The sequence below is a fragment of the Pipistrellus hanaki genome (genome assembly GCF_964339955.1).
Source record: "Pipistrellus hanaki genome assembly, chromosome: 1".
Lineage (NCBI taxonomy): Eukaryota > Metazoa > Chordata > Mammalia > Chiroptera > Vespertilionidae > Pipistrellus > Pipistrellus hanaki.
The window spans coordinates 196,574,684-196,600,799 of record NC_140503.1 but is presented as its reverse complement, the minus strand read 5'-3'; the positions used below and the strand labels follow the sequence as shown (position 1 = coordinate 196,600,799).

Below are 26,116 nucleotides of genomic sequence, written 5' to 3'. Positions count from 1 at the left end.
TTGTTCAGTTCCTAAGCTTGGAAACCCTCCGCACTCCGGACGTGGTTTCCAGGCTTAGGTCGTCCGAAGTACATTTCAGGCAGCAAGCAAGTCGTCGACTATGCCAGGCCCAGCGGGGGAGGACCTGGGTGGAGTCTGTCCCTAGATGCACCTGGGTGCCTGCACGGCGGCGGGCAGAGAGAGAGAGAGAGAGAGAGAGAGAGAGAGAGAGAGAGAGAGAGAGAGAGATCCTAGGGAGGCCCACACCACAGCAGGCAGCTCTCTGCCCAAGTGGCATCTCTGGTTGGAGTGCGGGGCGGGGGGATGGTGGATCTCAAGTCCAACGCTTTTTCTTTCTTTCTTTCTTTTTTTTTTTTTCTTCACCGCCAGAGAAAGCTACGCGGCTGCCTGGGGTGTGCACGCGAGGTGGACATTAGGGATGTCCTTGTTGCCAGAGGTGTTGCCCCGACCTCCTTTCATACCCTGGAAGGCGACGGAGCTCAACTGCAAAAGTTTTCAATTTGCAGAGTTTCTGGAGGGTCGAACCACATGGCACTTTTGGCTGGCTCTCCGCTAGCATGGGGGTGGGGGTGGTTTACATAAACGAAGGTGGTAGTTCCTGGTTTGTCAGTCGCCCCGCTCCAGGCTCCTGCAGCTCCAGTCCCTATCGCTGACACGAGCATGAAGGACGCGTCCAAGGGACGTCTGAATGAATGAACGGGGCTGGGAACTCCGAGTGAGCGGGAAGCCGCTTGGAAAACACCCATTTGAGGAGGTGTTTCCTCTAGGCCTGTGAAACGCGGCCGATTTTCCCAGGACCTTCCCCCTCGGCCCCGCCTCCTGACCCCTCCGTTCCCCGTCCCCCCCACCCCCGTAGTAATCCCCTCCCGTTTTCCTCCGACTCCACGTCCCGTCCCTCAGGGCGCGTCCCAAAACCCGGACAGCCGGAGCGCTCCCCATGGACCGCGCGGAGGGCTCGCCCGCCGCGGAGCCGCCTGCGCATGCTCCATCGCCCGGGTAGGTTTCCAGGGAAGGCAGCGCGCAGGGTCCCCCTGACTTCGCGGGCGGCACGCGGCGCCGGGCTCTCCGCGCCGGCTGCGAGGGGAGCAGGAGCGCGGGGGCCGGCTGGAATCGAGGAGCTGAGGAAGGAAGGAGGGAAGGGGCGGGGGAGAGGGACCGGGGAAAAGGCGTCTTGGGGGGGATCTCGCGAGGGTTGGAGTTTTGGCGAGAGTTTGTGGAAGATGGCGCCTGTTGTGACAGGGTAAGTCTCGGGGAATCGGGTCGCTGGGAACCGGGAAAGTTGCGGGCGTCTCGTAGCCCGCGGCTGCCGGCGGGCTCCGAGGGTTCCGAGGCCGCGGCGCGCCGGGCGTGCGGGGGCCGCGGGGGCGGTGACGCGTGCGCGGAGCGCGGCGGCGGCGGGTGGCGGTGCGCTCCCCGCGCTGCGCCGCGGCGGCTCGGGCTTCGGCGCGTGAGGGCAGCGGCGGCGGCGAGGCCGGCGGGTGCGGGCGTGAGTGCGGCCGGCCGCGCGGGGCCCGCGGGTGCGGTGCTCTCCGCGCGCCTCCCGCGCCCCCGCCGCCACCCGTGGGCCCTCGCCTCCCAGCCCCGCGCAGCTTTGTTCCTCGGGTCGGTCGCCCCGTGCCCCTCCTCGCCTGGCCCGTGCCCCCGGCCCCGGGCGCTTTGTCCTCCCCGGTTGCCCCCCCTGGCTACTGTCTATCCCCCGACCCTTTGTTTCGCCGCCTCGGGCGCTTTGTCCGACCCATCGCGCCCCGCATCCCTCCTCTCTGCCACCTCTCCCCGCGGCTGTCCGTCCTGCGGTGCCCCTTTGTTGTTTCCCTCTCTCTCTCTGATCGGCACCTCTGGGACCTGTCGCGGACCGGGCACAGCATTGCTCTTTTCCTTTTCATGTTCCTTAGGTGTTAACCTTCGCTGCTTTCTGCCGGGTCCTTGGTCGCCCCCAGAGGCTTTGTATTTCCCACCCGGGGCTTTCTCCGGGTTTTGGCACCCCCGCTCCCCTCCCATTTTCGGTTGGTTTGTCCCCACTACCCACTGTGTATGTGTGTGTGTCGGCAGAGCGGTCCCAGCCCGAGGCAGGGGGACTCCCATCTGGTGCTTGTAGGTGCAGATACCGACCCCGGGGTTGGTGGTTGTCGTGGCCCTGAAAGGCGCACAGGGATACACACTTACTTTCCTCCTCTCCGCACCCCTTTCTCTCTCGGGATTGCGTCCCCCGCTCCCCCAGTTTCTCTCAGGATTACGGTGTCTCCAGGTTTCCTCGCTGTCTCTCTCTGGGCCTGTGGTGGTTTTGCTTGGGAACGGTAACCCTGGAAAAAGATCGGGTCTTTGGTTCTGTTTCTTACCACCACCACCCCCCCCCCCCCCCCCCGCCCTTCCAGGTCCTTGGTTTCTGACGTCCTAGGCCAAGGGCAGCTGGTGCAGCTTTAGCGTACCTGAGGGTATTATTGTAGGACGCTTGGAAGAGGCGCAAGGTAGAGACATATATATTTTTTTCCAGTTGATGTATGAGAATCATGTCAGATGTCCACATTGGTTATTCATTTGGTACGTGAGTAGCAGTTAAGTGAATTTTGAGGTTAAAAACAAACAAACAACAACTTGTGAATGGAGTGGAGAATTTTAGCATTTTGTAGACTCTAGGTGTGGAGTTTAGTTATTTTACCAATAACTCCTGAGCTTTGTAAGGAAAAAAGAAAGGCATCAAACTTATGGGTTAATGTGATTATTCTACTTTTTCTTACTCGTTAGATAGTTTGCAATCATGTGCTACTGCCCTATAGATTTATGACAACCTCGCCGCTCCATCTTTGGAGTTGAAATGAGTAAAGTACTAAGACTGCAGTTTCTGTTTGTGGAATGCATTGATGAAATGCAATGCAAGTACACGTAAATAATGGTCTTAATGAACTGGCTCTTTTCATGTTAAAAGAAGAGCTTTGCATTTTCAGAGTGCTTATTGTTATGGTAGCGCTAAAAGCTTGGAGTTCTGTGTGGGGTGCGGGGGGAGGGTAGTGTGGTGTATTTGTATGGCTTGAATATTCCGGTGCTGGGAATAAGACGTACTAGTTAGGTATTTCCAGGATTTCCACCCTACTATTTGATCACAGAAGATATATTAGCTATAAAATCATTTGGAGTGTCATTTCATTTGTAAACTCAAGTTCCACAAAAAGTACTACTAGAAGAGGATATAAAAGATGTAGTGTGAGAAATGTGTAGTGGAAAGCATTTTATTTGAAGGCTGTGATTAGATCTAGTAGTTTGAATTTTAATTAGAAAATCATGTTTCATGAGTGACAGGTGAGGCGTTAGTGAAAATTTGCAATCTAGGTTCCATGAATAGATTTTTGCTAATAACCAGTTGTCTCCCTTCCTAGTCTTAGTGTATATTCATTCTTTTGAAGGTAAAATCTTGAGCACACTGTTGTTTTGCACTAGAAGTAAATGTTAAGTATTGTAATCATGGAAGGACGTGTACATATAAGAATGATCACACCTATATCATGAAAGTAACTTTTACAAATCAAGTTGTGTTTTTTGTTTCCAAAATGTGTAAGACCTGTATATGGTGACCAAATAAAACAGTAATTTTACTAAATTATATCAAACAATAGCAAATGTAAAAATATATCACATGAACTGTTGTTGGGAGGCTTTCTTTCTGATTATTGATGATTTAAGCTTTAAATTTATTGTTCAAGCATATTGCAGATGTGTCTATAGAGGGTATTTTTTCAGGAAAAATAGGCTTACTTGCAATATTTTCAGATCTATTCTAATATATTCTTTTAGGTATTAAATTTTAAGCAGTTAGGTTTGTTAAAAAGTTACCTCTTGTCCTATACTAACATTTCTATCATTGTCTTTTAAGTGGCTAAGGGGAAAAAAAGTGGTTTGGGAGAAAAGCCACTCTTGCCAGCTGTAATTTATTAAGTCATTTTTGGCACTCTAGATGGATAAGGTATTGGGGGGGGGGGGGCGGAATAGTGTGCTTGAAAGTTCTTGCAAATTATCTTAAATGTAGTATTTGGTCATTTTTAAAAATAAAATTTAAAAACCTAGAATAAGGCTTTAAAACATTTAGCATTTCACTTTCTCCTAGTACTGAATTTCATGTTATTTCAACTAGGGGGAGTATGTTCTCAGAGATTGACTAAAAGTTGTTATTTTTGGCATCAGGCTTAGTGTCTATTTCCAAGTTACTCTACTTCCCCTGGGCCAGTTTCCTAACTGTGTAGTAAAATGGGAATTGTAACAGCTTGCCACATCTGCACAGGGTGGCTGTGCTTCAGGATTTGCAGAGAGCATTCTTAGATGAAAGGTGTGGTTAGAGTCTAGGGATTGTTACTGTATTAAGCTGATGTGAATTGAAGTAGGTCATATTTTGTGGGAAGTCAAGTAGGAGGTTATGAACTAAGTTCTTGGTAAGTCACATTGGTGATAGTGGGATGAAAAACAACAACAACTGAAATAAGCATTACTAGAAGCCCGGTGCACAAAATTCATTCACCGGTGTGGTCCCTAGGTCTGGCTGTCAATTGAAGTGAGAGCTTCTGGCGTGGAAGGGCAGGTCCCAGCTGACCTCTGGGACCTGGGCAGCACCCAGGCCCCCATGTGTCCCCTCCACCTGAGTCACAACACCCGAGGCCCCACGCAGAGCTGCGGTGAGCGTGGCCAGACTCTGTCACTGGGCCACCCAGTGGCACTGCACGGGAGCTGGGCGGGCAGCGTGTGCTCTGCTGGCCAGCCTCACAGACCAGCTGCTGCGTGAACCCACGGGGAGCCAGACCGGCCCCTGCGGCCCTGGTGGCAGTGGCCTCACTGAAAGAGGCCATGCGGGTGTGGGGCAGGCTATTCGGGGGCGCCTGACACCTGGGCGTGGGGGCTTCCCTCTGGGTTGGGCTTCTGGGGTGTGCAAGTCCTGGCCTCCTGGTGGGGGTAGCAGGGGGAGTGAGAGTGAGCTCAGCAGACACCCCAAATTCACACCACAACCCCCCTCTTGTCACCCCTGCCCCCAGGTAGCAGGTGAGAGGTTGTAGCACATAGTTGCTGCCCGCCATGTTTTGCACTGCTCCCTGGTGGTCAGCACGCGTCATAGAGAGTGTTTGAACTTCCAGTTGAATGACTGCCCAAGGGGACAATTTGCATATTAGGCTTTTAGTATATAGGATAGTTTCACTAATAAAACAGATACTTTTTCCTCCTATGAGCTTAGAGGGAGAGGGAGAAGTAAAATAAATTACAGAGGGTGGTGTGTATGTAGTGTGTGTTGTGTAAGAGACTGAAGGTTTGTCGAACTCAAATGTAATAAACAGAGTAAAAGTATGGGCCAAAGCTGGTTTGGCTCAGTGGTAGAGTGTCAGTCTGCGGACTGAAGGGTCCCGGGTTCGATTCCGGTCGGGGGCATGTACATTGGTTGCGGGCACATCCCCGGTGGGGGGTGTGCAGGAGGCAGCTGATCGATGTTTCTCTCTCATCGACGTTTCTAGCTCTCTATCTCTCTCCCTTCCTCTCTGTAAAAAAATCAATAAAATATATTAAAAAAAAAAAAAAAGTATGGGATGTTTTTCTTCTAGTGACATGTTTTCTGCATGTGGTAATATTAAAAAAATAATATCACAAAATGTTTTCACTAGACTCTAGGCCAAGTCTGTTAACAGGAATGATTGCTTTTCAATATATATTTTTTAGTGTCATTTGTTCTCAAGAATATTTTCTAACAACCAGGACCATCATTTTAGACTTGACCCTTACACTTGGGATTCATTCTCTTTTTCCCTCCTCCCCTCCATATGTATTTGTTTCTTTATATAATATATCAAAACTGGTTGCATTTTTGTCCCAGGTAGATTATATCACATCCTAAATAGTTCCTTAAGCCAGGTTTCTGGATTCCTCTTACACTAACGCTTTACATTTAATCACTGAGAACAGATAATTTTCTCTTCTGAAAAATTGCTTGAATCTGTCTCCTTTATCCTCACTGCTACAGTTCATGCTCTTCTCACTTGGATTACTGTAGGTATTTGCAGTTTCTTCTTTTTGCTTCTAGACTCACCCTCCCTTTATCCAACCCTCCACACCGTCTTTCTTTTTTATTTTCTTTTCCCCCCACAGTCTTTCTGAAGAGCAAATCTGATCACTTCACTCCTAAGTTACAAAACCTTTCAATGGCTCCCCCTAGCAGCCTTCGTTAAGAGAGGCAGCTGAGTGGATAAGTTTATGAGGCAGAAGTTGATGCAGGAAATTTACTGATACTATAGGGAATTTAATTGCTGAAGAACCCAAAGGAATGGATATTTTTCAGCTATACGCAGTTTCATAGCCCCTGAGAACATTATAGTAAAACTTTTAGGCAAAAGTTCCTTTTGGATTGTTAGAAAATACTATATTGTTGTACAAAACTGACATGCTTAAATTTCACATTTTTTAAGTGGCTGACTGTCAAGTATTTCTCAAAAGGTTTCATTATTTTTAGGTGTTTTAAGTACTTAGGGAGCACAGGTTTAAGACACTATAGATTACTTTTTGGGGTGATCCATGCCATTGAGCCAAATAATACTAAGAGAGACTCAGGTTTTGTGGACAGATTACTTTCAGATACTTTCTCCAAGCTTCAGGTTCTACCTCTATAAAATAGAGAATGATAATTTTGTTATATTTATCTGGCAGACACTTTGTGACTATCAAGTATGGTAAGCTATGTGAAGTTCTAATTGTTAAAATGTTGCATAAGTTATTTGTAAATAGTAAAGCACTCTACATAATATTGTGATTATAACAATTGGTTTCTCCTGGTAACCTTTCACAGTCTGGGCACAGGATGGACTGTTAATATGCAACCTGTGGTTTGTGGGTCATGTTTTAGGAAGGCAGCAGTGTATTTAGTGCAGAGGACCGCAGCCCTTGAAATATGTGCCTTTGCATTTTGAGCAGACATACTTGGTAAATTACTGCTTGACCACGGATGTTGTCATTGAGTCACCCCCAACTTTTTGGGGTCTGCTTCTTACTACTTTCTTCTCTGCTTGGACAGCTGTAATAACGTAGGAATGTCGAGTGTTCATCTCTCAGACACCCTACCCACAGTTCTGGATGTCCCTGTAGTCCTGGCACAACATCATGGAATCGTGTATGCCTCATTAGGCCTTCTTCTGCTCCAGGGAATGAAGTGATATCCTAATGTTGTGAAAAGAGTAATGTATTTCCTGAACATACTACTGGGGAAAAATAGGCATTGAAGTCTCTATGGCTTGCTTTGTATAATTGGTACTAATTACCTGTCTGCATAAATATTTGTGTAGGTTTGTTATGTTGAGACAATGCATGGTGATATACATGACAGCTTTTCAGTCAGATTGGTCATATTCATGGCAGTTTTGGGAATGTTTACACTATTTTAAGTTTTATAAAAATGAGAAGATGTAGAAAACGCTGCTTCTTACCCTGTTTCCCTGAAAATAAGACAGTGTCTTATATTGACTTTTTTCTCCCAAAGTTGCGCTAGGTCTTATTTTCAGGGGATGTCTTTTCTTTCCATGCGCTAGGTCTTATTTTCGGAGGATGTCTTATTTTCGGGGAAACACGTTAGGTATCCTAAGAAGACATGAGATGAAATATACTAGAAAACCAAGTTGACTCTTTTAATCCCCCTCCCATGCTTCCTATTATATATTCAAAAGTTTTAATTTGGTTTTAAAGCTAATTTTTTGTGTGTGTCATTTGCATTAATTAGGTTATCCTATGTAATAATATGCAAACTGACCAAACTGCAGAATGACTGGCTGAATGACCAGTCAGCTATGATGCGCACTGTCCACCAGGGGGCAGACGCTCAATGCTGGAGCGGCCACCAGCCCGCAGGACTCAGGCCAGCCTAGGTGGTGTGAGCGACCACCCCTCCTCCCCCCCATTGCTCTGCTGGTCATCCTGCAGAGGGAGGTGACTAGCAGCAGTGGGCGGGGCCGGCAAGCTGGCGGTGCCAGACTGGCCGAGGCGGGTGCAAGTGGGGGGACCCTGATCACCCCACCAGTCACCCCACAGATCGACCCTGATCACTGGCCAGGCCTAGGGATTCTACTTATGCATGATTTCATGCACCAGGCCTCTAGTATAATCTCTAATAAAAGAGAAAAATCAAATTGACTGCACCTTCTGTACACCCACAAGCCACACCCACCAGCCAATCAGGGTGAGTGTGTAAATTAACCCAACCAAAAAGATGGTGGTTAATTTGCATATCCAGGTGCAGAGCGAAGACTGAAGATAGCATAGAAAGAAGCCAAGCACTGCAGAAGGGAGTGAAGCTGTGGAGAAGCAAGCAGGCAGTGCTGTGGAGAAGGGAGGGAAGCAGGTGGGACAGTGGAGACCGCAGCAGGAAGCCCTATTGCAGGAATTTTCCTGCAAGGGGCATCTAGTTTATAACAACAAAAGGGTAATATGCTAATTAGACCAAGCATCTTCCGGACGTCATTCCGGATATCCTTCCTGATGAAGCCAGGGCTGGAGGGAAGCCAGCCCAGGTCCTGGGTGCCTGTGGGCAGCCGGAGGAGGGAAGCAGTCCAGATTCTGGGTGCCTGCCCGCAGCCAGAGAAGGGAAACCAGTGCTGGCAGCCGGAGGAAGGAAGGCCTACTCTTGTATGAATTTTTGTGCATTGGGCTTCTAGTTGTATATAAGAATAGTTTCTCATAAAAAATTTATATAACCAGAAAAAATGGTTATAACTTTCTAAAACCCGGAGTTTTATTAGTGTGGTAAAGATTTGTGTTATGTAACTACAATATTAATTGCTTTATAAAGCATAGAACCAATATTGTGGATTTAAAAAAATCCTATATAATAAAAACCCAGTGACTGAAACGGCAGAACGACTAGAATGACCAAAGTCTAGAACACATGTGTCAAACACAAGGCCCGCGGGCCAAATCCAGCCCGCCAGGCCTTGCAATGTGGCCCGCACCGCGCTGTCATCACTGCACTCCGCTGTCAGTTTATGACATTGTCAGTTTATGACTGTTCAGTAAACCATTCGGCCCGCGATTTAGGCTGGATTTTAGATTTTGGCCCCTTCTCTGATTGAGTTCGACACCCCTAGTCTAGAATGACGGCCGTCCCTCACCCCAGCTGGCCGCCCTCCAGCAAGCGGTTAGGGGCAATCAGGCAGCAGGTGAGCAGTTAGGGGCTATTCAGCAGGCCAGCAGAGTGGATAGGGATGATCAGGCAGGCAGGCGAGTGGTTGGTGGGGGTGATTGGGCAGGCAAGGTGAGTGGTTAGGGGCCAGTGGTCCTGGATCCAGTTTGTGAGAGGGTGAAGCCTGGGCTGAGGGGGACACCACCACCACCACCACCACCATCCCCCTCCACCCCCGTGCACAAATTTCATGCACTGGGCCTCTAGTTATTATTATAAACAACTTATTTTGGAACTAGTCTTGCTCCAGATAAAGCTCGTTTGTATAATTGAAACTAGTATTTGTTCCCTTTTTGGAAAACTTCAGAGCCATTAAGGTCTTGCCTTATTTTGCCAGCTTATATTTTTAAAAAGTTTTTATTGATTTTTCTTTTAATGAGCAAGGAAGGGAGAGAAATAAACACTGATGTGAGAGAGAAACCTCAATTGGTTGCCTCCCAAAAGCATCCCAATTGGGGATCAAATCTGCAACCTGGGTATGTGCTCTGACCAGGAATGACTTTATTTTTTGGAGCAGTTTTAGGTTCACAGCAAAATTGAGGGGAAGGAACAAAGATTCCCCATAACCCTGCCCCCACACATAAATAGCCTCCTCCATTAACAACATCCCCCAACAGAACAATACATTTGTTATAATTGATGAACTTATATTGACACACTGGAACCCTGGTGCACGAATTTGTGCACCAGTATGGTCCCATGGCCTGGCCTGCGGGATCTGGCCGAAACCGGCTCTCCAACATCCCCTGAAGGGTCCCAGGTTGTGAGAGGGCATAGGCCAAGCCAAGGGACCCCACCAGTGCATGATAGGGGCCTGGGAGGGATGTGAGAGGTTGGCCAGTTGGGGAGGGACTGAGAGAGCTCCAGGGCATGTCCTGTCTCACTCAGTCCCGTCTGCCAGACCCCAGCAGCAAGCTCACTTACCAGTTGGAGTGTCTGCCCCCCCTGGTGGTCAGTGCACATCATAGCGACTGGTTGACCAGTCGACTGTCTGCGCCCTGTTGGTTACTGCCTGTCATAGCGAGTGGTTGAGCAGCCTTAGCATATCATTAGCATATTACGCTTTGATTGGTTGAACTGATGACCGGACACTTAGAATATTGGGCTTTTATTATTTAGGATTATTATCTTCCAAGTCCATATTTTACATCAAGGATCACTTTTGGTGTGTATTCTTTAGGTTTGGACAAATTCTAATGTATCTACAAATATATCTGCCATACAGAGTCCACTGCTCTGCCTATTCATTCCTCCTTACTCCCTGACAACCACTGAACTTTTTATTGTCTTTATAGTTCCCAGAACACTTTTTCAAGTCATATAACATTTGGTTTGAGTGTGAGAAAATTTTTCATGCAAAAATCATATAGTTCTATAAAAAGCTCCTGATCTATGTAGCAAATGGAGGAAGCAGAAACATTGAGGTCCTGAGACATGAAGACAGGGTTACAGGAAATGAGTATAACCATGTTTTAGTGGTTCTCCTTTATAATTGTCTTAATAACATTGTATTAAAGAAAACATTGTATTAAAGAAATAGTTGTTGGTTGAGCACTTAATAAGACACTGGTATATACTGGTCTTAATATGAAGATGGCTAAGATGGTTTGGTGAAGCTCATGATTTAGTGAAAGTACACAGACAATTACAATAGAGATTATAAGTGCTATACCAGATGTATAATGTTGGTGAGAACAGAGGTGCGAATGCTTATCTCTTAACTGGAGGAAAGTTCATAGAAAATATGGGAGTTGTTAGGAAAGAGGTAGGAAATAAAACTGGAAATGTGTTGGGATTCTTAGAAGATCTTGAGTGCTAAGCTAATGATTTGAATATCAGTCGTTCATACAGAGGGGTGGGGGGTTATGAATGTTTTTGAAGAGATGGGGCTGAATATAAACAGTGTAGTAAAACACATTGGAATTGATGGAGACCATAAGATAAATGTGACCAAGGTATGATCTTGGTAGGCCCAGGAATGGAGAAACAAAGCAGCTCGTTTGAGGCAGAATGGTGTACGAAGCTTTGGAATCAGTGCACTATCTGTAAAATAGATTTGTGGCTAATAGTGTGTCACTTAATCTAAGTCTTGCCGATGTCTAAAAATTTGTAGCCCTGGCCGGTTTGCTCAGTGGTTAGAGTGTTGGCATGTGTCTCTATCACACTGATGTTCCTCTCCCCCCTCTCTCCCCTCCTCTCACCTCTCCCTTCTCCCTTCTTTACCACCCCCTCCCCCTCCTCTTCACTCCCTCTTTTCCCTCTAAAGATCAATGGAAAAAGTATCTTTGGGTAAGGATTAAAATGAAATAATGTAAAAAACTGTAAAAAGTTATTTCAAGGAATTTATGTGAGGATTAAATGAGATGAGGAAATAAAATGCCTAGTTCAGTTCTGAAAGTAGTAGGTCCTTCTCCTTTCCTTTTCTGGAGTGGAACCTAAAGAATAAGATAGGCTAAGGAAGAACAACTGAACAATAGAAACCTTAGTGATGAAGTAATTAGAAATGGGAAAGTCTGAGTGAGGTGGACAGTTATAAGAGAACCTGCCTAACATGTTTCTCTTAGCATTTTCAATAAATGCTCAATGCTTAACATTTAACATATTTCTGCAATTTACAAATGTATCTGTTGATTATTTAATCTGTCATTGAGCTCCATAGGACAGGATCATTATTTTGCTTATCTTGTATAATTATGGAGCTATTGCTAATGGGTCAGAATGTTACCTGTTGGATGAATATGACTTGCATGGATTTAATAATACTGTATATAGCACTTGCCACTAGGTGGCATTTAGTTTACTGGTAAGTGATAAGGCTTACGTTCAGCAAAGATTGGTTTTTCTACGTAGGACCTCCAGGGAAACTGACCCCTAGATTACGTTTGTTTTCTACCATTTCTGGACTATACTTTTTGAAGTTAAGTATGAAATATACAGCAAATAGAAAGCCTACTTAGAGTGTTAAAAAAAAAAAAATGAAAAGCACAGTTGCTTTAGAATATGTCCTGTAGAAAGAAGCTGAAGGGGAGTTTAGTGAAATTCACAAGTGACTACATTTCCTATTTCTAAATGTATTTGAAGTGAAGCCTAATGGTTAAATTTTAGATAGGATTATTTGATTAAATGGATAGCACTGAATTAGTGGGAGTTGCTGCTTCACTTATTGTAATGTTAAAAATAGCCTGGATAACTGTAGCTTGCAAAGGTTATTTCATAATTACCGGTAAACAAGCCATTCTTCATCCTGACCTTCCTCTATGATATATAGTGTGATGTATACAGGATTTAGTAGCATGTTATTCACTTAGCCTAGTTTCTTAGCTGTAACTCCTGGAAGTTGTCAGTTGGTAAATTAAATACCTTTTAAATTACATTAGAATTTAAATTCCCATGGTAGCTTAGCTGTGCAGTTGATTTTTCATTTTATTTTTAGCTTATTTATATAATTATTTCAGGAAAGTGTCTTGTGAAGTTTTTCTTAAACACTCATCTTGATTATTTTTCTGATTGGAAGAACATGTATTACAGGGCCTCAAAAGTTATTTACATATATCATGTAAAGTATGTCACTATAGTCTTCCACTAGAAAATTAACCCTTAACATTTGGGAGTATGTTCTTAAAGTGAGGTCCTTAGACCAGCATCAATGGGACAATCTGGGTACTTGTTAGAAATGCAAATCATTTCACTCCTCCCCAACTTCTTATATCAGAAGCTCTGGAGGTGCAGTCCGACATTCTGTGCCACCAGGTGATTCTGATGCTTGCTGAAGTTGGCAAATCACGGGAGAACTTCCCTTTAAGTGTGCCCCCTGTACTTGTGCACTAGATCTTATCTCTTCTCTGCTACTCTGGGAACATTGGACTAGCCAGCTAGCTTTCCTCCTCTTTGCTTTCAATTTTTAACTTTGTACTGAAGCATTCTTGACAGTATATAAAAATGCTGCTATTTCTCCTCTGGACTCCACACTCCCCTCTATGCCCTATTTCTCTTTTTCCCTTTGCAATAAACTTTCTGTTAAGAGTTCTGTCTCTAATTATTCACACTCCATTCTCCCTGAGCCTACTTCAGCCAGGTTTAGTCTCTATTACCCGAACAAAACTCTCAAGTTTACTAATTAGCTTCACACAGGTGAATGTAGTGGTAAGTTTTTTTTCAGATGTTATCTGACTTGACTTAATTAGCAGCATTTGAAATCTTAGTTAATCCCCCTTTTGTCCAAACATTATTTTCACTTGTTTTCTAGGACCCTACCTACACTCTTGGTTTTCCACCTCACTGGAACCTTTTCTTGGCCGCCTTTCTATTGCTTCCTCATTTTATCACATTTATCTTGCTTTTTAAAAAGTATTTTTTTAAATCGATTTCAGAGAGGTAGGGAGAGTGATTTCAGAGAGGGAGAGAGAGAGAGAGAGTGAGATAGAAACATCAATGATGAGAGAATCATTGATCAGCTGCCTCCTGCACACCCCCTACTGGGAATCTAGCCCACAACACGGACATGTGCCCTGGACCAGAATTGAATCCAGGACCTTTCAGTCCACTGAGCCAAACCAGCCAGGACTATCCTTTTAAAAATTTTATTATTAAATATATATTTTTACTGATTTCAAAGAGGAAGGAAGAGGGAGAGAGAGATAGAAACATCAATGATGAAAGAATCATTGATTGGCTGCCTCCTGCACGCTCCCCACTGGGGATCGTGCCTGCAACCCGGGCATATGCCCTTGACCGGAATCGAACCTGGGACCCTTTAGTTCACAGGCCGACCCTCTATCCACCAAGCCAAACCGGTTAGGGCTATCCTTCTTTTTAATCCCATATTCCGTGCTCCTTATTTTATTTTTCTCACTTGTAAGTATCAACTTTTAACAATGTCTTATTTGCCTTTTTATTTTGTCTTTCCCCCACTTTAGAACATAGTGCTTGGTACAAAGTAGGTACTTAGTATTTGTTGAATGAATGAATGAAGTGTTCTTAAACAACATCACTCTTTTTAAAAAAAGTTTTTTTCTGATTTAAAGAAAATATTTTAATGCTCACCCAAGGATTATGTGTCAGAGATTATTGATTTTAGAAAGAGAGGAAGGGAGGGGGAGAGAGAGGGAGGGAGAGGAAAAAGAGAGAGAGAGAAACACCAATATGAGAAACATTAATTGGTTGCCTCCTGTACGTGCCTCCTTAAGTGGGCAAACACAAAAAACCTAGGTATGTGCCCTGACTGGGAACTAATAAACCCGGACGATGCTCCAGCCAACTGAGCCACCTGGCCGGGGCAGCACCATCACTTTTTCAGAGCTGTGTTATTTTCTCACTGATTTGAAAATCTACTTTCACTACTATATTTTATACTTAGAAAGCTTTGTGAGCCCTCTGGTATTAATATAGCTCTATCTAGTGTGTTTTTTATATAACCTGTTAACTGAAGCTGGTGTTCAGTAGCCTTGAAGTCTGTGGTTGGATTTAGCATTTGCCATGTCTGGTCAGGAAGATAGTGTTGTTCTCTTACAGAAACTTAATCAGCTTCACCTGTTAGTTGGTGGGAGCATTGGAATTCAAAATCATGTCTCTGGATTCCAATTCAATTGCCATGAACATCTAGCGACCGCGTAATCTAGTATGTAATATTGCTACTGGGCAATCCTGCTCTTTCCCTCACAAGCACCCCTCCCCCAGTTAGGTGGTTAACCCTTAGCCATCCATCCACACATGCTTGGCTGTACGACTACGTGCCTCATTCCAGGTAGAATATAGACCTGAAGCAGGAGGAGAAAAGGTTGAAAAGGAAAAAGTTCTATTTGGGGTTTGTCTCTGCATTTTATTATACAACCTTGGAAGAGAGGTTGTAGAAAGAACACAGGCTGGCAGTCATGATACAGATTCCGTTCACTAATTTGGCGATATCTCTGATTTATCTTTTCAATGTGAATGATACCTCTTTGATATATGCCTTAAGTTAAACATGATATTATTATTATGTGTGCCAAAGAGCTGAGAAAATAATTATTGCGCCACGTAAATGAAAGGTATTACTATTCAGAATCACTCGAGTCTCACGTTTCTGGTGTTCCAGATACATTCATTCTTTCTACTATACAGAAGTATTTTTAATTTTGTTTTATGTTAAAGTGTTGCTTAAATGTCATTTTAGAGTTTTTGCTGTGAAATTTTGTTTTTCTGACTAAGGCAGCAGCTGTGGATGTGGCTTAAAAACTGATGAGCATCTACAATGCTGAGCCTTTTGGAGCAATGAAAGGCTGCTTACAAATGGTAACCACAGTTGCAGTGAATTCTATGTTTGTTATTTGTGAATCCCTAAAGGTGAATGTGTTTTGATGGGGGTGAGTTAGGATAGTATAAACTGAGAGAGTTTAATATTCTGGTAATCTTTGGAACAGTCATTCTGCTACTTTGAAAGAATTTGGAATATTTTGCTTTATTGTTTTAATGATTCTTTCGTTAAACGTATTTGTGTATGTGTAAAGGTAAATTGAAATTTTAAGATGTTATGGACATGGTTTCTGTCATCAAATTTTTTGCTCTCAGCATCTATTGTTTGTGCTTGCATTTGCTAGTGATGTCTTAATAGCTACTGTTTAAAAGCTATAAATATTGGGTTGTTTGGAACTAACTATTTTCTATTTAGTGTGATTAGCTCATATATATAGTTTTAAGCATAGTGCATATACCCATTTTTATTTCAGAAGTATCAATGTTGTTGAGTAGATCCAAATAGTTAATTTAAATTATTAGTAGTTTTACTCTAAGATAGTCAAGACCATCCTGAAATTGAGCTATAAGAAATGAGGGAGCTGTGGTATGTCCTATCAAAAAATCTAGAAGATAAATTTCTTCAAAGAATTCTAGAAAATATTTATTTTAAAAAAAAGGAGTGGTGGCAGATAAGTACAATCGTTGAAACAAATGAAGATCCCTAACCAAAAAATACCCACCATTGTGTATGTGGCATTATGATCAGTATTTCCTAAGGTTTGAGAGTATATATTTGCAGATCTCTGAACTATTTATGTATTTAAGTTATCATAATAGATTTACTTTATCTGTAAAGGCAGTGCTTAACATACTTTCTGATAATAAATTGTTGAACATTAAAGATATTAAAAAACTATGGATTAAATATGCTATTAAAATTAACTTTCTTGTTCAGTTTGTCTCATTCTTCATTCTTCCTAGTGGTTGAAAGAGTTTAAAGTTTAAACTTTTAAAATAGTAGAAACAAATGAACTTTTACAGTCACATCTGTTCTCTTATTTTATGGGACATATTTTCAGGAAGATTTTATGCACATTAAAAATAACAATTTTTGTGAATTTAATTATTATCCACAGTCACTTTTAGATATAAAAGCATTCCTAGTGAATTACTTCTGATTCATAACCAAATTTTAGCAGAGCAGATGTAGACTACCAATGGAATAATTAGCTGAAAAATATTAAAGGGTTGGAGAGCCCTTTGTGTAACATTTAACATTAATTTCTTGGCCAATTTATTTGAGTAATTAAAGTTTTGAGGCAGTTAAATTTCTTCTCTTGGGATTTCATAGTTGTCACTGATAATAATCACTAGGGAAGTAGAAATATTATTTCCATCAAACAGATGGCTTTTCTAGCACTAGTTCCTAACAGTGCCTACCGAAGTTCGCATTTATGTTGGATGATTTCCTGATCACACCGACTTGGTATACATTTGAAAAATCACACTTGGTAATAGAATATGATGTAGATATTAAAATGGCGTAGTGAACTTCACAATTTCTAAAAGTTGGAAGTGTAATGTACAGTTCCTGCACTCTTGGGGAAGGTAGTCTGTTTTTGTGAGAGGAATTGCCCAATAGTGGATACCAATGCTTTGGCTGTCCTCTCCAGGACTCCTTAGCTATCTCTTCTACTTTTTGGCTTTCATTAGCCCTGACCTCAGTGTGCTGTTTTCATTTCTGCTTTAGTCAGATGGCCAGTCTATCCAGTGCTTTGAGGGATTGGAAAGTGTTTGTTAGAATAAAAGGTAGGTTTCTGTTGTGTATGAGGAATATTTGTAAAGAATACAGTGTGGAAGGCCTGCAGTTACAAAATCAACATTATTTTTTCAGCTTTAATGTGGAGATTTTACTTGTTATACATGGGTTATCTTTCACTTTTCAAATGTTTTTTTTTCTTTTCCTGTTGAAGATATAAAAATATGCACACACACATATTGTGGAATACACATGTATATTTATGCTCCTGAAACTTAAAAAACACTTAATAGTCAACTATTAAGATTCTAAAAACTTTGTATTTGTAGGCTATATTTATCCCATAGCAAGAAATGTCTGAAGTCATTTCTTAAGGAGATTGTGAAGAAACTCAGTGACATTTTGGAGATAAGGGCAAACAGGTTGCGTTTTGGAAAAGTAACATGGGGCTTTATTTCCTTAATACTGTCACTGGTTGGGTCAAGTTTTAAGAGTGAATAGAGCCATGGTAAATATATCTTGACTTAGAGCTGTTAAAAATTATCAAGAAGAAAAAAAATTCTGGTGTTTCACACATGTTGGGGTGGGAACGTTGGTGTCATTTGTGGAGATGAGATGCCACTGAGATAAATGGCATAATAGTGGAGTATTGAGTTGGTGTTGGTGAGACGTTTCTGGTTTTGAGTGTAGAGTTTGAGGCCTTCGTGAGAGGATTAGATGATAATATCCAGTATCCAATTGTATATACATTATATCTGTGGCTCCTGGAGTTCAGGAGAGAGAGAGAGAGAGAGAGAGAGAGAGAGAGAGAGAGAGAGAGAGAGAGAGAGAGAGAGAGAGAGAGAGGAGAGAGAGAAGGGGATGGGGGGAGAGGGAGAGAGAGAGAGATCAAGGTTGGAAATAATACTCAAAGACTTCTAGATGGTAATTAAAACCTCCAGAGTGGGCAAAATATCCTGGGGAGAGTTGGAGTTAGGTAGACTGACACTGGTGAGCATCAACATTTAAGAAATGGTTAAGAGGTGTAGAAACTAGTAAAATAAAAGGAATAACAAAAGAGGTGGGACAAAAACCTAGATGGTGTAGTGTTACAAAAATGAAGAGAGGACTTTCTAGAAGGAGGTAAACGCTCAGATATGTCAGGTGCTGCCAAGAGGACAAATGAGATAAATCCAAAAGCTCACCAGATGTAGGACTTCAGAGACCTTGGCAGAAACAAATTTCAGTGAACTGGTGAGAGCTATAATGTAGTTGGTCATGGGTTGAGGAAGTTGAGACAACTCTTTCACAAGTAACTGCCCTGAATTTGGGGATGAAGCCTTAGGTGCTGCCATGCTGCTTTTTAAGGTGGAATAGGCTTCTTTAGATGCTGATTGTAAAGGAAAGGAAACTGAAATGGAAACTCCTGTTGTTGCCTTATCTATAATGTTGTGTAGCTTCTCCTGTACTAATGGAAGTCTGCATGAAAAGGGCTTTGTTGGGGAGGGGGATACACATTCGCCAATGCTGTGACTGGGGACTTCCATGAACTTGATGTAACTTTTTACAATGACTGTCTTATTTGGAGAGGTGATACTTATACTGTGATTCTTTTGAAAAATTTGCTTGGGGTCTATTGATTAACTGAGGTGGTGGATTTAATTGACTTCTGTGAAGCCAAAGAAGGTTGCCTGTGTTTGGGGTCTTTATCCATATACTGCCAGAGCCATGTAACACATGCAGCAGTTTGTTCTGGGTTTGTACTATATCATAGACTCGACTTGTAATTGTTCACACACATCAATAGAGAGTTAACATATACCCCAGTTATGTGATTATTTATTAATAAATTATAATGAAGTTGTACTTTATTAATATACACATTGGAATATGTACAGAAATTTGAAATGGTAAAACACATTGTGATAAAAGTGAGGTGAAGTTTTAAAGATACTTTTAATAGAATAGAAATAGAATACTTTTTATATTCACAAGTATTTTTTTAGTGAGAACAGTGTGTTTTATTTTTATTATTAGTATTTGATATACTTTTATTGATTTCAGAGAGGAAGGGAAAGGGGGAGAGGGAGAGAAACATTAGTGATAAGAGAGAATCTTTGATCCTCTGCCTCCTGCATGCCCACACCCCAGGATGTCACCTTACCGGGAATCAAACTCTGACCTCCTGGTTCATAGGTTGATGCTCAACCACAAACCAAGCTAGCTGGGCAGAGAGCAGTGTACTAGTATTTTAAATATCACTGTTACTTTAAAAATTGTGATGAAGTATACAGAATACACTTCATTGTTTTTTAAAATCTTAGTTAAGACTTTGTAATGAAGTCATTCAAAGAGCTATTTCCAAGTTCATCTTATTTCTATACAAATCAAGTGGTTTTCATGGCTGAAAAGCCATTGTTTAAATGCCAGGCTTATCTTAAGTGTTTTTAATTTTACAAAAATAACTGTGAGGTAACATACTCCAGGAAGTTGCCTGTCTTCACAGGAAAAATAATAAAATTTTGGACATTATAAGAAAAATGAGCCGAAACCGGTTTGACTCAGTGGTAGAGCGTCGGTCTGCGGACTGGAGGGTCCCGGGTCCGATTCCAATCAAGGGCATGTACCTTGGTTGAGGGCACATCCCCGGTGGGGGGTGTGCAAGAGGCGGCTGGTCAATGTTGCTCTCTCATCAACATTTCTAGCTCTCTATCTCTCTCCCTTCCTCTCTGTAAAAAATCAATAAAATATATTTAAAAAAAAAAAAAAGAAAAAAGAAAAAGAAAAGAAAACTGAATAAGTTGTCAAGTTTCACAATCTTTTTAAGTGTTTACCACGAGATAAAGAGCAAATGTTTGTTCATTACGAGAGATTTTTGTGGTAACTCCTTATCTTACAAAGATATATTGTTTTATAAAATTATCCATAACACCTGGTGGTACTTTGTGCCATTCTGTGATCATTTTCTTTGCTTGCTAATGAAAGAATTTCTTGTGTGATAGATCTCCATAAGCTTTTGACAGAAATCTTGTGTTATTTTGGTTAAAACAGATAATGCTCTCATGGATTTTACTTCGGTTGAAGAAGTCAAAGAATGCTTTCTCCTGAAAACAGCCTTGTTTTTTGTCCAGTGCTCCAGCCCTTGCCCATAGCAGAATGTCTATCATGTAGAAGGCATTCAGTAAATACTAAGCTGTAGAATTAACTTATACGTAGTTGACAGTGTTTTCCTGTATATGTTTTCTTAGAAGTTTTCCCATTTCATTAACAAGCCAGATGATATATATCTAACTGTGGCATATTAGATCATATATATACCTAACTGTGGCATATTAGAAAACCATCTATACTGTTATCAACTTTATGGTAAGTTTCCTACAATCTGTACTTTCTCCAAACAGTTCTTCCTTCCCACCCCGTGATCTTCAACGTTTTCTGTACATATTTATGCAGTAACTTATTTACTGACAGAAAAATACATCTTGGTTTATATCCATGCTATTCCCCAAGCCGCTATTCAGCTCTTTCTACAATGACTGGAAGAACCAGTCTGTCCTCAAGCTCTATGGCTTCTTAATCTTACACTATTCTATAAGAAACTGCTAAAGAGGCATCTAAACATACTTAGTTAAATTCAGTGAAAATCTTCACTGAATTGAAATCATGACTTTAAACCTTGGCAGAGATAAGAAACTCAATACATACTGAGATGCGACAGGTGTTTTAGGTAGTATGTTTAAAAAATATCTTAATAGTTGTGGTTGCTTTCCATTGTCACTTGCTAATATTTTGAGGCAAAATGTACATGGAGGGTGAGGTTATTGTTGATAGTAGATATAAATCTATATTTTAAAAAGTTACCTTGGTTATTTCTATCTTTTTTTGCTATCTTGATATAGCCATGTTTGATTAGTTAATCATTATTTTTACTTGGTAAAGAAGAAATACTAGGAGGAAGAGGTATACCCCACTGCCATTTACTTATTAGTGTGCTTGAGTTATTAGTATTTTCTCCAAAACCTGTTTTGTGTGAAAATCATCTTAAGGCCTTCAGTCATTAACTGGGTAATTTATGGTAATGCTGAAACAAATCAGCCAATGAGAGCACCGTGTGCAACTCTTTCACAACGTGGAACATCTCCTCTTCCCTCAAGTTGGAATCATTTGACAAACTGAAACCTAGTGATGTATTCTGATTTGTGATGCCCACTAGAATATATACACGTGGTCAAAACACACACACACACACACACACACACACACACCCCTCTGCAGGTGTATAGAACAGTGTTTTTCAAACTTCTCTATTAAGATTCTAAAAACTTTGTATTTGTAGGCTATATTTATCCCATAGCAAGAAATGTTTGAAGTCATTTCTTAAGGAGATTATGAAGAAACTCAGTGACATTTTGCACCACCCTCCTTTTTGTCTCTGAATTTGACTGCTCTAGGTACCTCATATAACTGGAGTTACACTGTATTCTTTTGTGACTGGTTTATTTCCCTTAGCATGATGTCTTCAAGGTTCATTGATGATATATATCTAATGTGTCAGAATTTTATTTCTTTTGAAGGCAGAATAGCATTTCATTGTATCTATATACTACATTTTTAAAATCCATCTATTTGCTGATGAACACAGGATACTTTTTTTTGGGGGGGGGTCTTGTTTGTTTGTATTTAGTTATTGGAGGGTGAATACAGTTAAATTGAGTTTGTAAAATTGTTTGGAACACTGTACTCTTGTATAAATCTGTTTGTTACTACAAGGTTGATTATAGATCTTACTTTGTACAACTAAAAAATATCATGGCTGAAACTGGTTTGGGTCAGTGGCTAGAGCATTGGCCTGGGGATTTAAGGGTCCCAGGTTCAATTCCGGTCAAGGGCATGTACCTTGGTTGTGGGCACATCCCCATTAGGGGGGTGTGCAGGAGGCAGCTGATCGATGTTTCTCTTTCACCGATGTTTCTGACTCTATATTCCTCTCCCTTCCTCTCTGTAAAAAAATCAATAAAAAAAAAATATGAATAACCAAAATGCTTATCCTATTTGTGGTAGGATAAGCAAAGTATTATCTTAGTATTACCATAATGGTTAAAGGTATTGTATAAAATTAACTGGATTTAGAAATCCTGGAGTTCTTAATTAATCATTGGATTATTGTGTTATATAATTTGTACAAAATTATGTATACTTTGAAATGCCCAACACAAAGAAGGTGTTCTAGTCTGGTCGACTGGAGAATTGTTTGGAAAGGATTTTAATTATTAGTTAGATGAAATAAAACATCCCCTGTATCTGATGAAATAAGTTAAGTGATAGGGGTATCATTAAATAGGGATGATTGAGTTGCCATCATGTAGGTATTAACTGTTAATTGTAAAACTGTCTCCGACATCTTGATTATTTTGTGGGAGTAATTTTATAATTTAAGGTAAAATGAAAATAGCTAGGTGAAATTAAGAATATTAGGGCAGTTCCTTTCTCTTTTTATTCATTACACTCTAGAAAATACAAATTTACTTTCCAAGTTCTCTGCAGTCCATTTCTGTAGGACCACAGCCTGAAATTGTGATTTCTATTAATACATTTAACACAGTTCCACATCAGGAAATGTGTTCTGTTTTGGATCTCATTAACATAAAATTTTCCTTCATGTTCCTTTCCTATTAAAACATACACCCACACAAATTACTACTTATCAAGCTTTCATAACAGTTGGCAGTGGAAAATTGAAAAGCATGAAGAGAATATAAAATATAAATGGAGTATGTAATAAAAAGCAACAGATCAAAAGAATTTCCTAGAGACTCTTAAAATAGTTCTTTTAGGATGGCTAAATGATAGTTCTTTAGTTTAATTAATTTCTTTCAACCTCATCGTAAAAGATAAGCTACTAAAAGGTAGTTGTTATTTAAATGAGTTGCTTAGCATGTGGAAAGCACTTCATGAATGTTGTCTGTTAAATTTATTATTTCTAAGTTATAGGTTTAAAACAGGCATTTTGGCTGGAGAGTATCAGATAATAGGTTACTCTTCTTAGCTGAAATTGCCTTTATTGTTTTACCTCTACAGTGTTCAAATATGGACTGTCTCCCTTAAATAAGTCTGTTTAATTAGAAATTATCTTAATATTTTTACCATATTATCTTTTAATACTCTCAAGTACATATGACAGAGTATGCATAATTAAAGTACTAATATTATTAAATTACTTGTTTAATACTAGTACTTTTACATGATCAGTTCTTTAAAAAATCCAGTGGCAAGCAATAACTGACCAATTTTACTTATCACATCTCCCTATCCTTGGCAGAAAATTCTGACAAACTATTAGATTATCTAAGCATATTCAGTTATTATGTCCAAACCAAATTACTTCTTTAAATCTGAAGTCTTTCCCCATCTCAGACTTCATGGTTTGGGTTGCTTAGACTAGAAACCTTGGAGTCACCATTGCTCTCTTCCTTTTTTTTCTTCAACTCCACGATCCAGTATGTTAGCAGATGGTGTTGGTTTTGTCTTTAATATATGCTCATAGTTTCATCACTACTGATACTTGCACTGCTTCCACCGTGGTGTAATTCACTGTCATCATTAACCTGCATAGTCACACAAGACTGCTCTTCCCTTATGCCTTACCGTCTTGCTTCACTCAGCAGCCAGACTCATGCTGATCTTCCTTGCCTTAGCTCTTAATCTTCCTTGACTCAAAATCTGGAATAAAATGCTCAAGATCTTCATGATCTTAAGAGCATATGTGTGCATACTCACATAGTGAAAATTAGGATATACATTTTAAGAAAAGAGCTTCCCAGTTTGGAGTCTTTTAAGGTAAAATTAGTTGAATAATTCATCTTCCAGAATTGCTAGATTACAAGTGTCTTTTAGTTGATCCTGAGTTCAGTATTTTAAGTATAGGTGCTTGACATCCCCCTGTCCCCAGAGTTTAATTGGAAAGGAATTACAGTTTTAATGTTGAGATGGGAATTAGAATAGTTTATGATTCTTGGAAAGATTCTTTGAAAATTCTTCAAAACCAGGTTTACCTTTATATTTGAAATTCTTATTATGGCAAAAACTAGAGTTGAAGTTCTTAGCATATGTCATTTTTCATACTTAAGACTGTTTCCAGGTACTTGGTTGACAAAACTTGTTTAAAATTCAAGTGTCTATAGTAGAATACACTGCTTAAATTATAGCGTTTAATTTGGACTGCCTCGTCAACTCAGTTTCAGTATTTTTCTTCTCAAAATTTTTTTACATATAATAAGTCTATGAGATTTATGTAAAAACACCAACTTGGCTAAGTATATAGTATGTAATACATTGTAGGCACTGAAAATATTAAAAATGTTTGTTTTTACCCCTAGTATCATCTATTTATTTTATAAATAAATAGGTGTATAGTATAGTATATTTTATTATTTATATTGTTCTTTTCAATATTATCACGTGGTGCTAAATTTTATTTGAAACACTGCTCCTGAAATAGCATGTATAGAGATCTTAAGCACCATGGTATGTTCTGAGAAATGTACAAAGTCCAGTATGGAGAGAACATCTGTTGTATCTTTATTGGTAGGAGGAGACCAGAAGCTGGATCAGAAAAGACCCTATGAGAATGCATTTGTCCAGTTAAACCAAACCTAGTGACTTATATTCTTTCTATCATACTTCCTTTTTAATTTTGTTTCATCCCTTATCAAAACTTAATTACTTAGGATGTAAGTCTACCTAGATGTATTTTAAAAGCTGGAAAATTTTAATATTGCTTTTTAACTTATTTGGACATTAATGTTTGTAAAATGAGTTATATAGAAGAGCTATGTTGTTATTAAGGTATTTTTAAATGACCAGTTAATTTTCTTTTTCTTTTTTTTTTTTAAATATATATTTTTTATTGATTTTTTACAGAGAGGAAGAGAGAGGGATAGAGAGCTAGAAATCTAATCGATGAGAGAGAATCATCGACCAGCTGCCTCCTGCACACCCTCCACTGGGGATGTGCCCACAACCAAGGTACATGCCCTTGACTGGAATCGAACCTGGAACCCTTCCGTCCGCAGGCCGACGCTCTGTCCACTGAGCCAAACCAGTTTTGGCTAGCCAGTTAGTTTTCTTACTGTAACAGTTTTGAACCCTTAAATATAATTCTGCAATATTTTGTTTCAGAAATTTTAAAAAATGTGTTTTGTTTTTTTTAATTTATCTAAGATGTTAAAATACGTTAGTATGCTACATCAGTTAGTTTTGGAATGCAATATGAGTACATGGTTTCCATTCAAATCTTGAAGTTGCTTAGGAGTTTCCTGTCTTTTTTTTTTTTTTTTTTTTTTAGTGCTTTTGATTATTTTTTAGTTTCATCAAGTCTTAAAACATATAGAGAACTGATCTTTTTATTTTTATTTATTTATTTATTGTTTTTAAAAAAACATATATTTTATTGATTTTTTACAGAGAGGAAGGGAGAGGGATAGAGAGTTAGAACCATCGATGAGAGAGAATCATCCATCAGCTGCCTTTTGCACACCCCCTACTGGGGATGTGCCCGCAACCAAGGTACATGCCCTTGACCGGAATTGAACCCGGGACCTTTCAGTCCACAGGCTGACGCTCTAGTCACTGAGCCAAACCGGTTTCAGCCCCGATCTTTTTATTTTATTTGTCCTTTTTATTACTGATAACTAACTGACTAGCCACTCCTCTATCACCTCCAATGACTTACCTTCCCATGAGATTGATGCTGGTAGCAGTCTATGGGACAGGGCCAAGTTGGAAATATGGCAGTACTGTGAATTGCAAATCAAGTTTAAAAGATCTTCAAGTCCATAATTTAATGAAAAGATTTCATTTGTAGGAATCAAATGAAGTTTCTGATTTCAGTGATTAAATATAAGTTTGAACCTTCTTACTGGCTTTAGTTAATATATATGTAGTCTCTTGCTAAACTATAGCTAAAAACCTGTTTATATGCA

General features: G+C 40.4%; 1 protein-coding gene across 5 annotated transcripts in view; it reads left to right on the top strand.

Annotated features, from left to right (window-relative positions):
* Window positions 1–900: 900 nt before the first annotated feature.
* RBPJ (recombination signal binding protein for immunoglobulin kappa J region) overlaps window positions 901–26,116 on the top strand; it is an 85,040-nt gene continuing 59,824 nt past the window's right edge. The window contains exon 1 of one of the 5 annotated variants that reach the window (XM_084890561.1): window positions 901–996. In XM_084890561.1, coding sequence (XP_084746687.1) covers window positions 938–996 — 59 coding nt within the window. In that variant the 5' untranslated portion in view covers window positions 901–937. Of the gene's footprint in view, window positions 1,241–26,116 lie in introns of all 5 variants that reach the window. The other 4 variants (XM_084890563.1, XM_084890565.1, XM_084890564.1 and 1 more) reach the window with 4 other exon arrangements.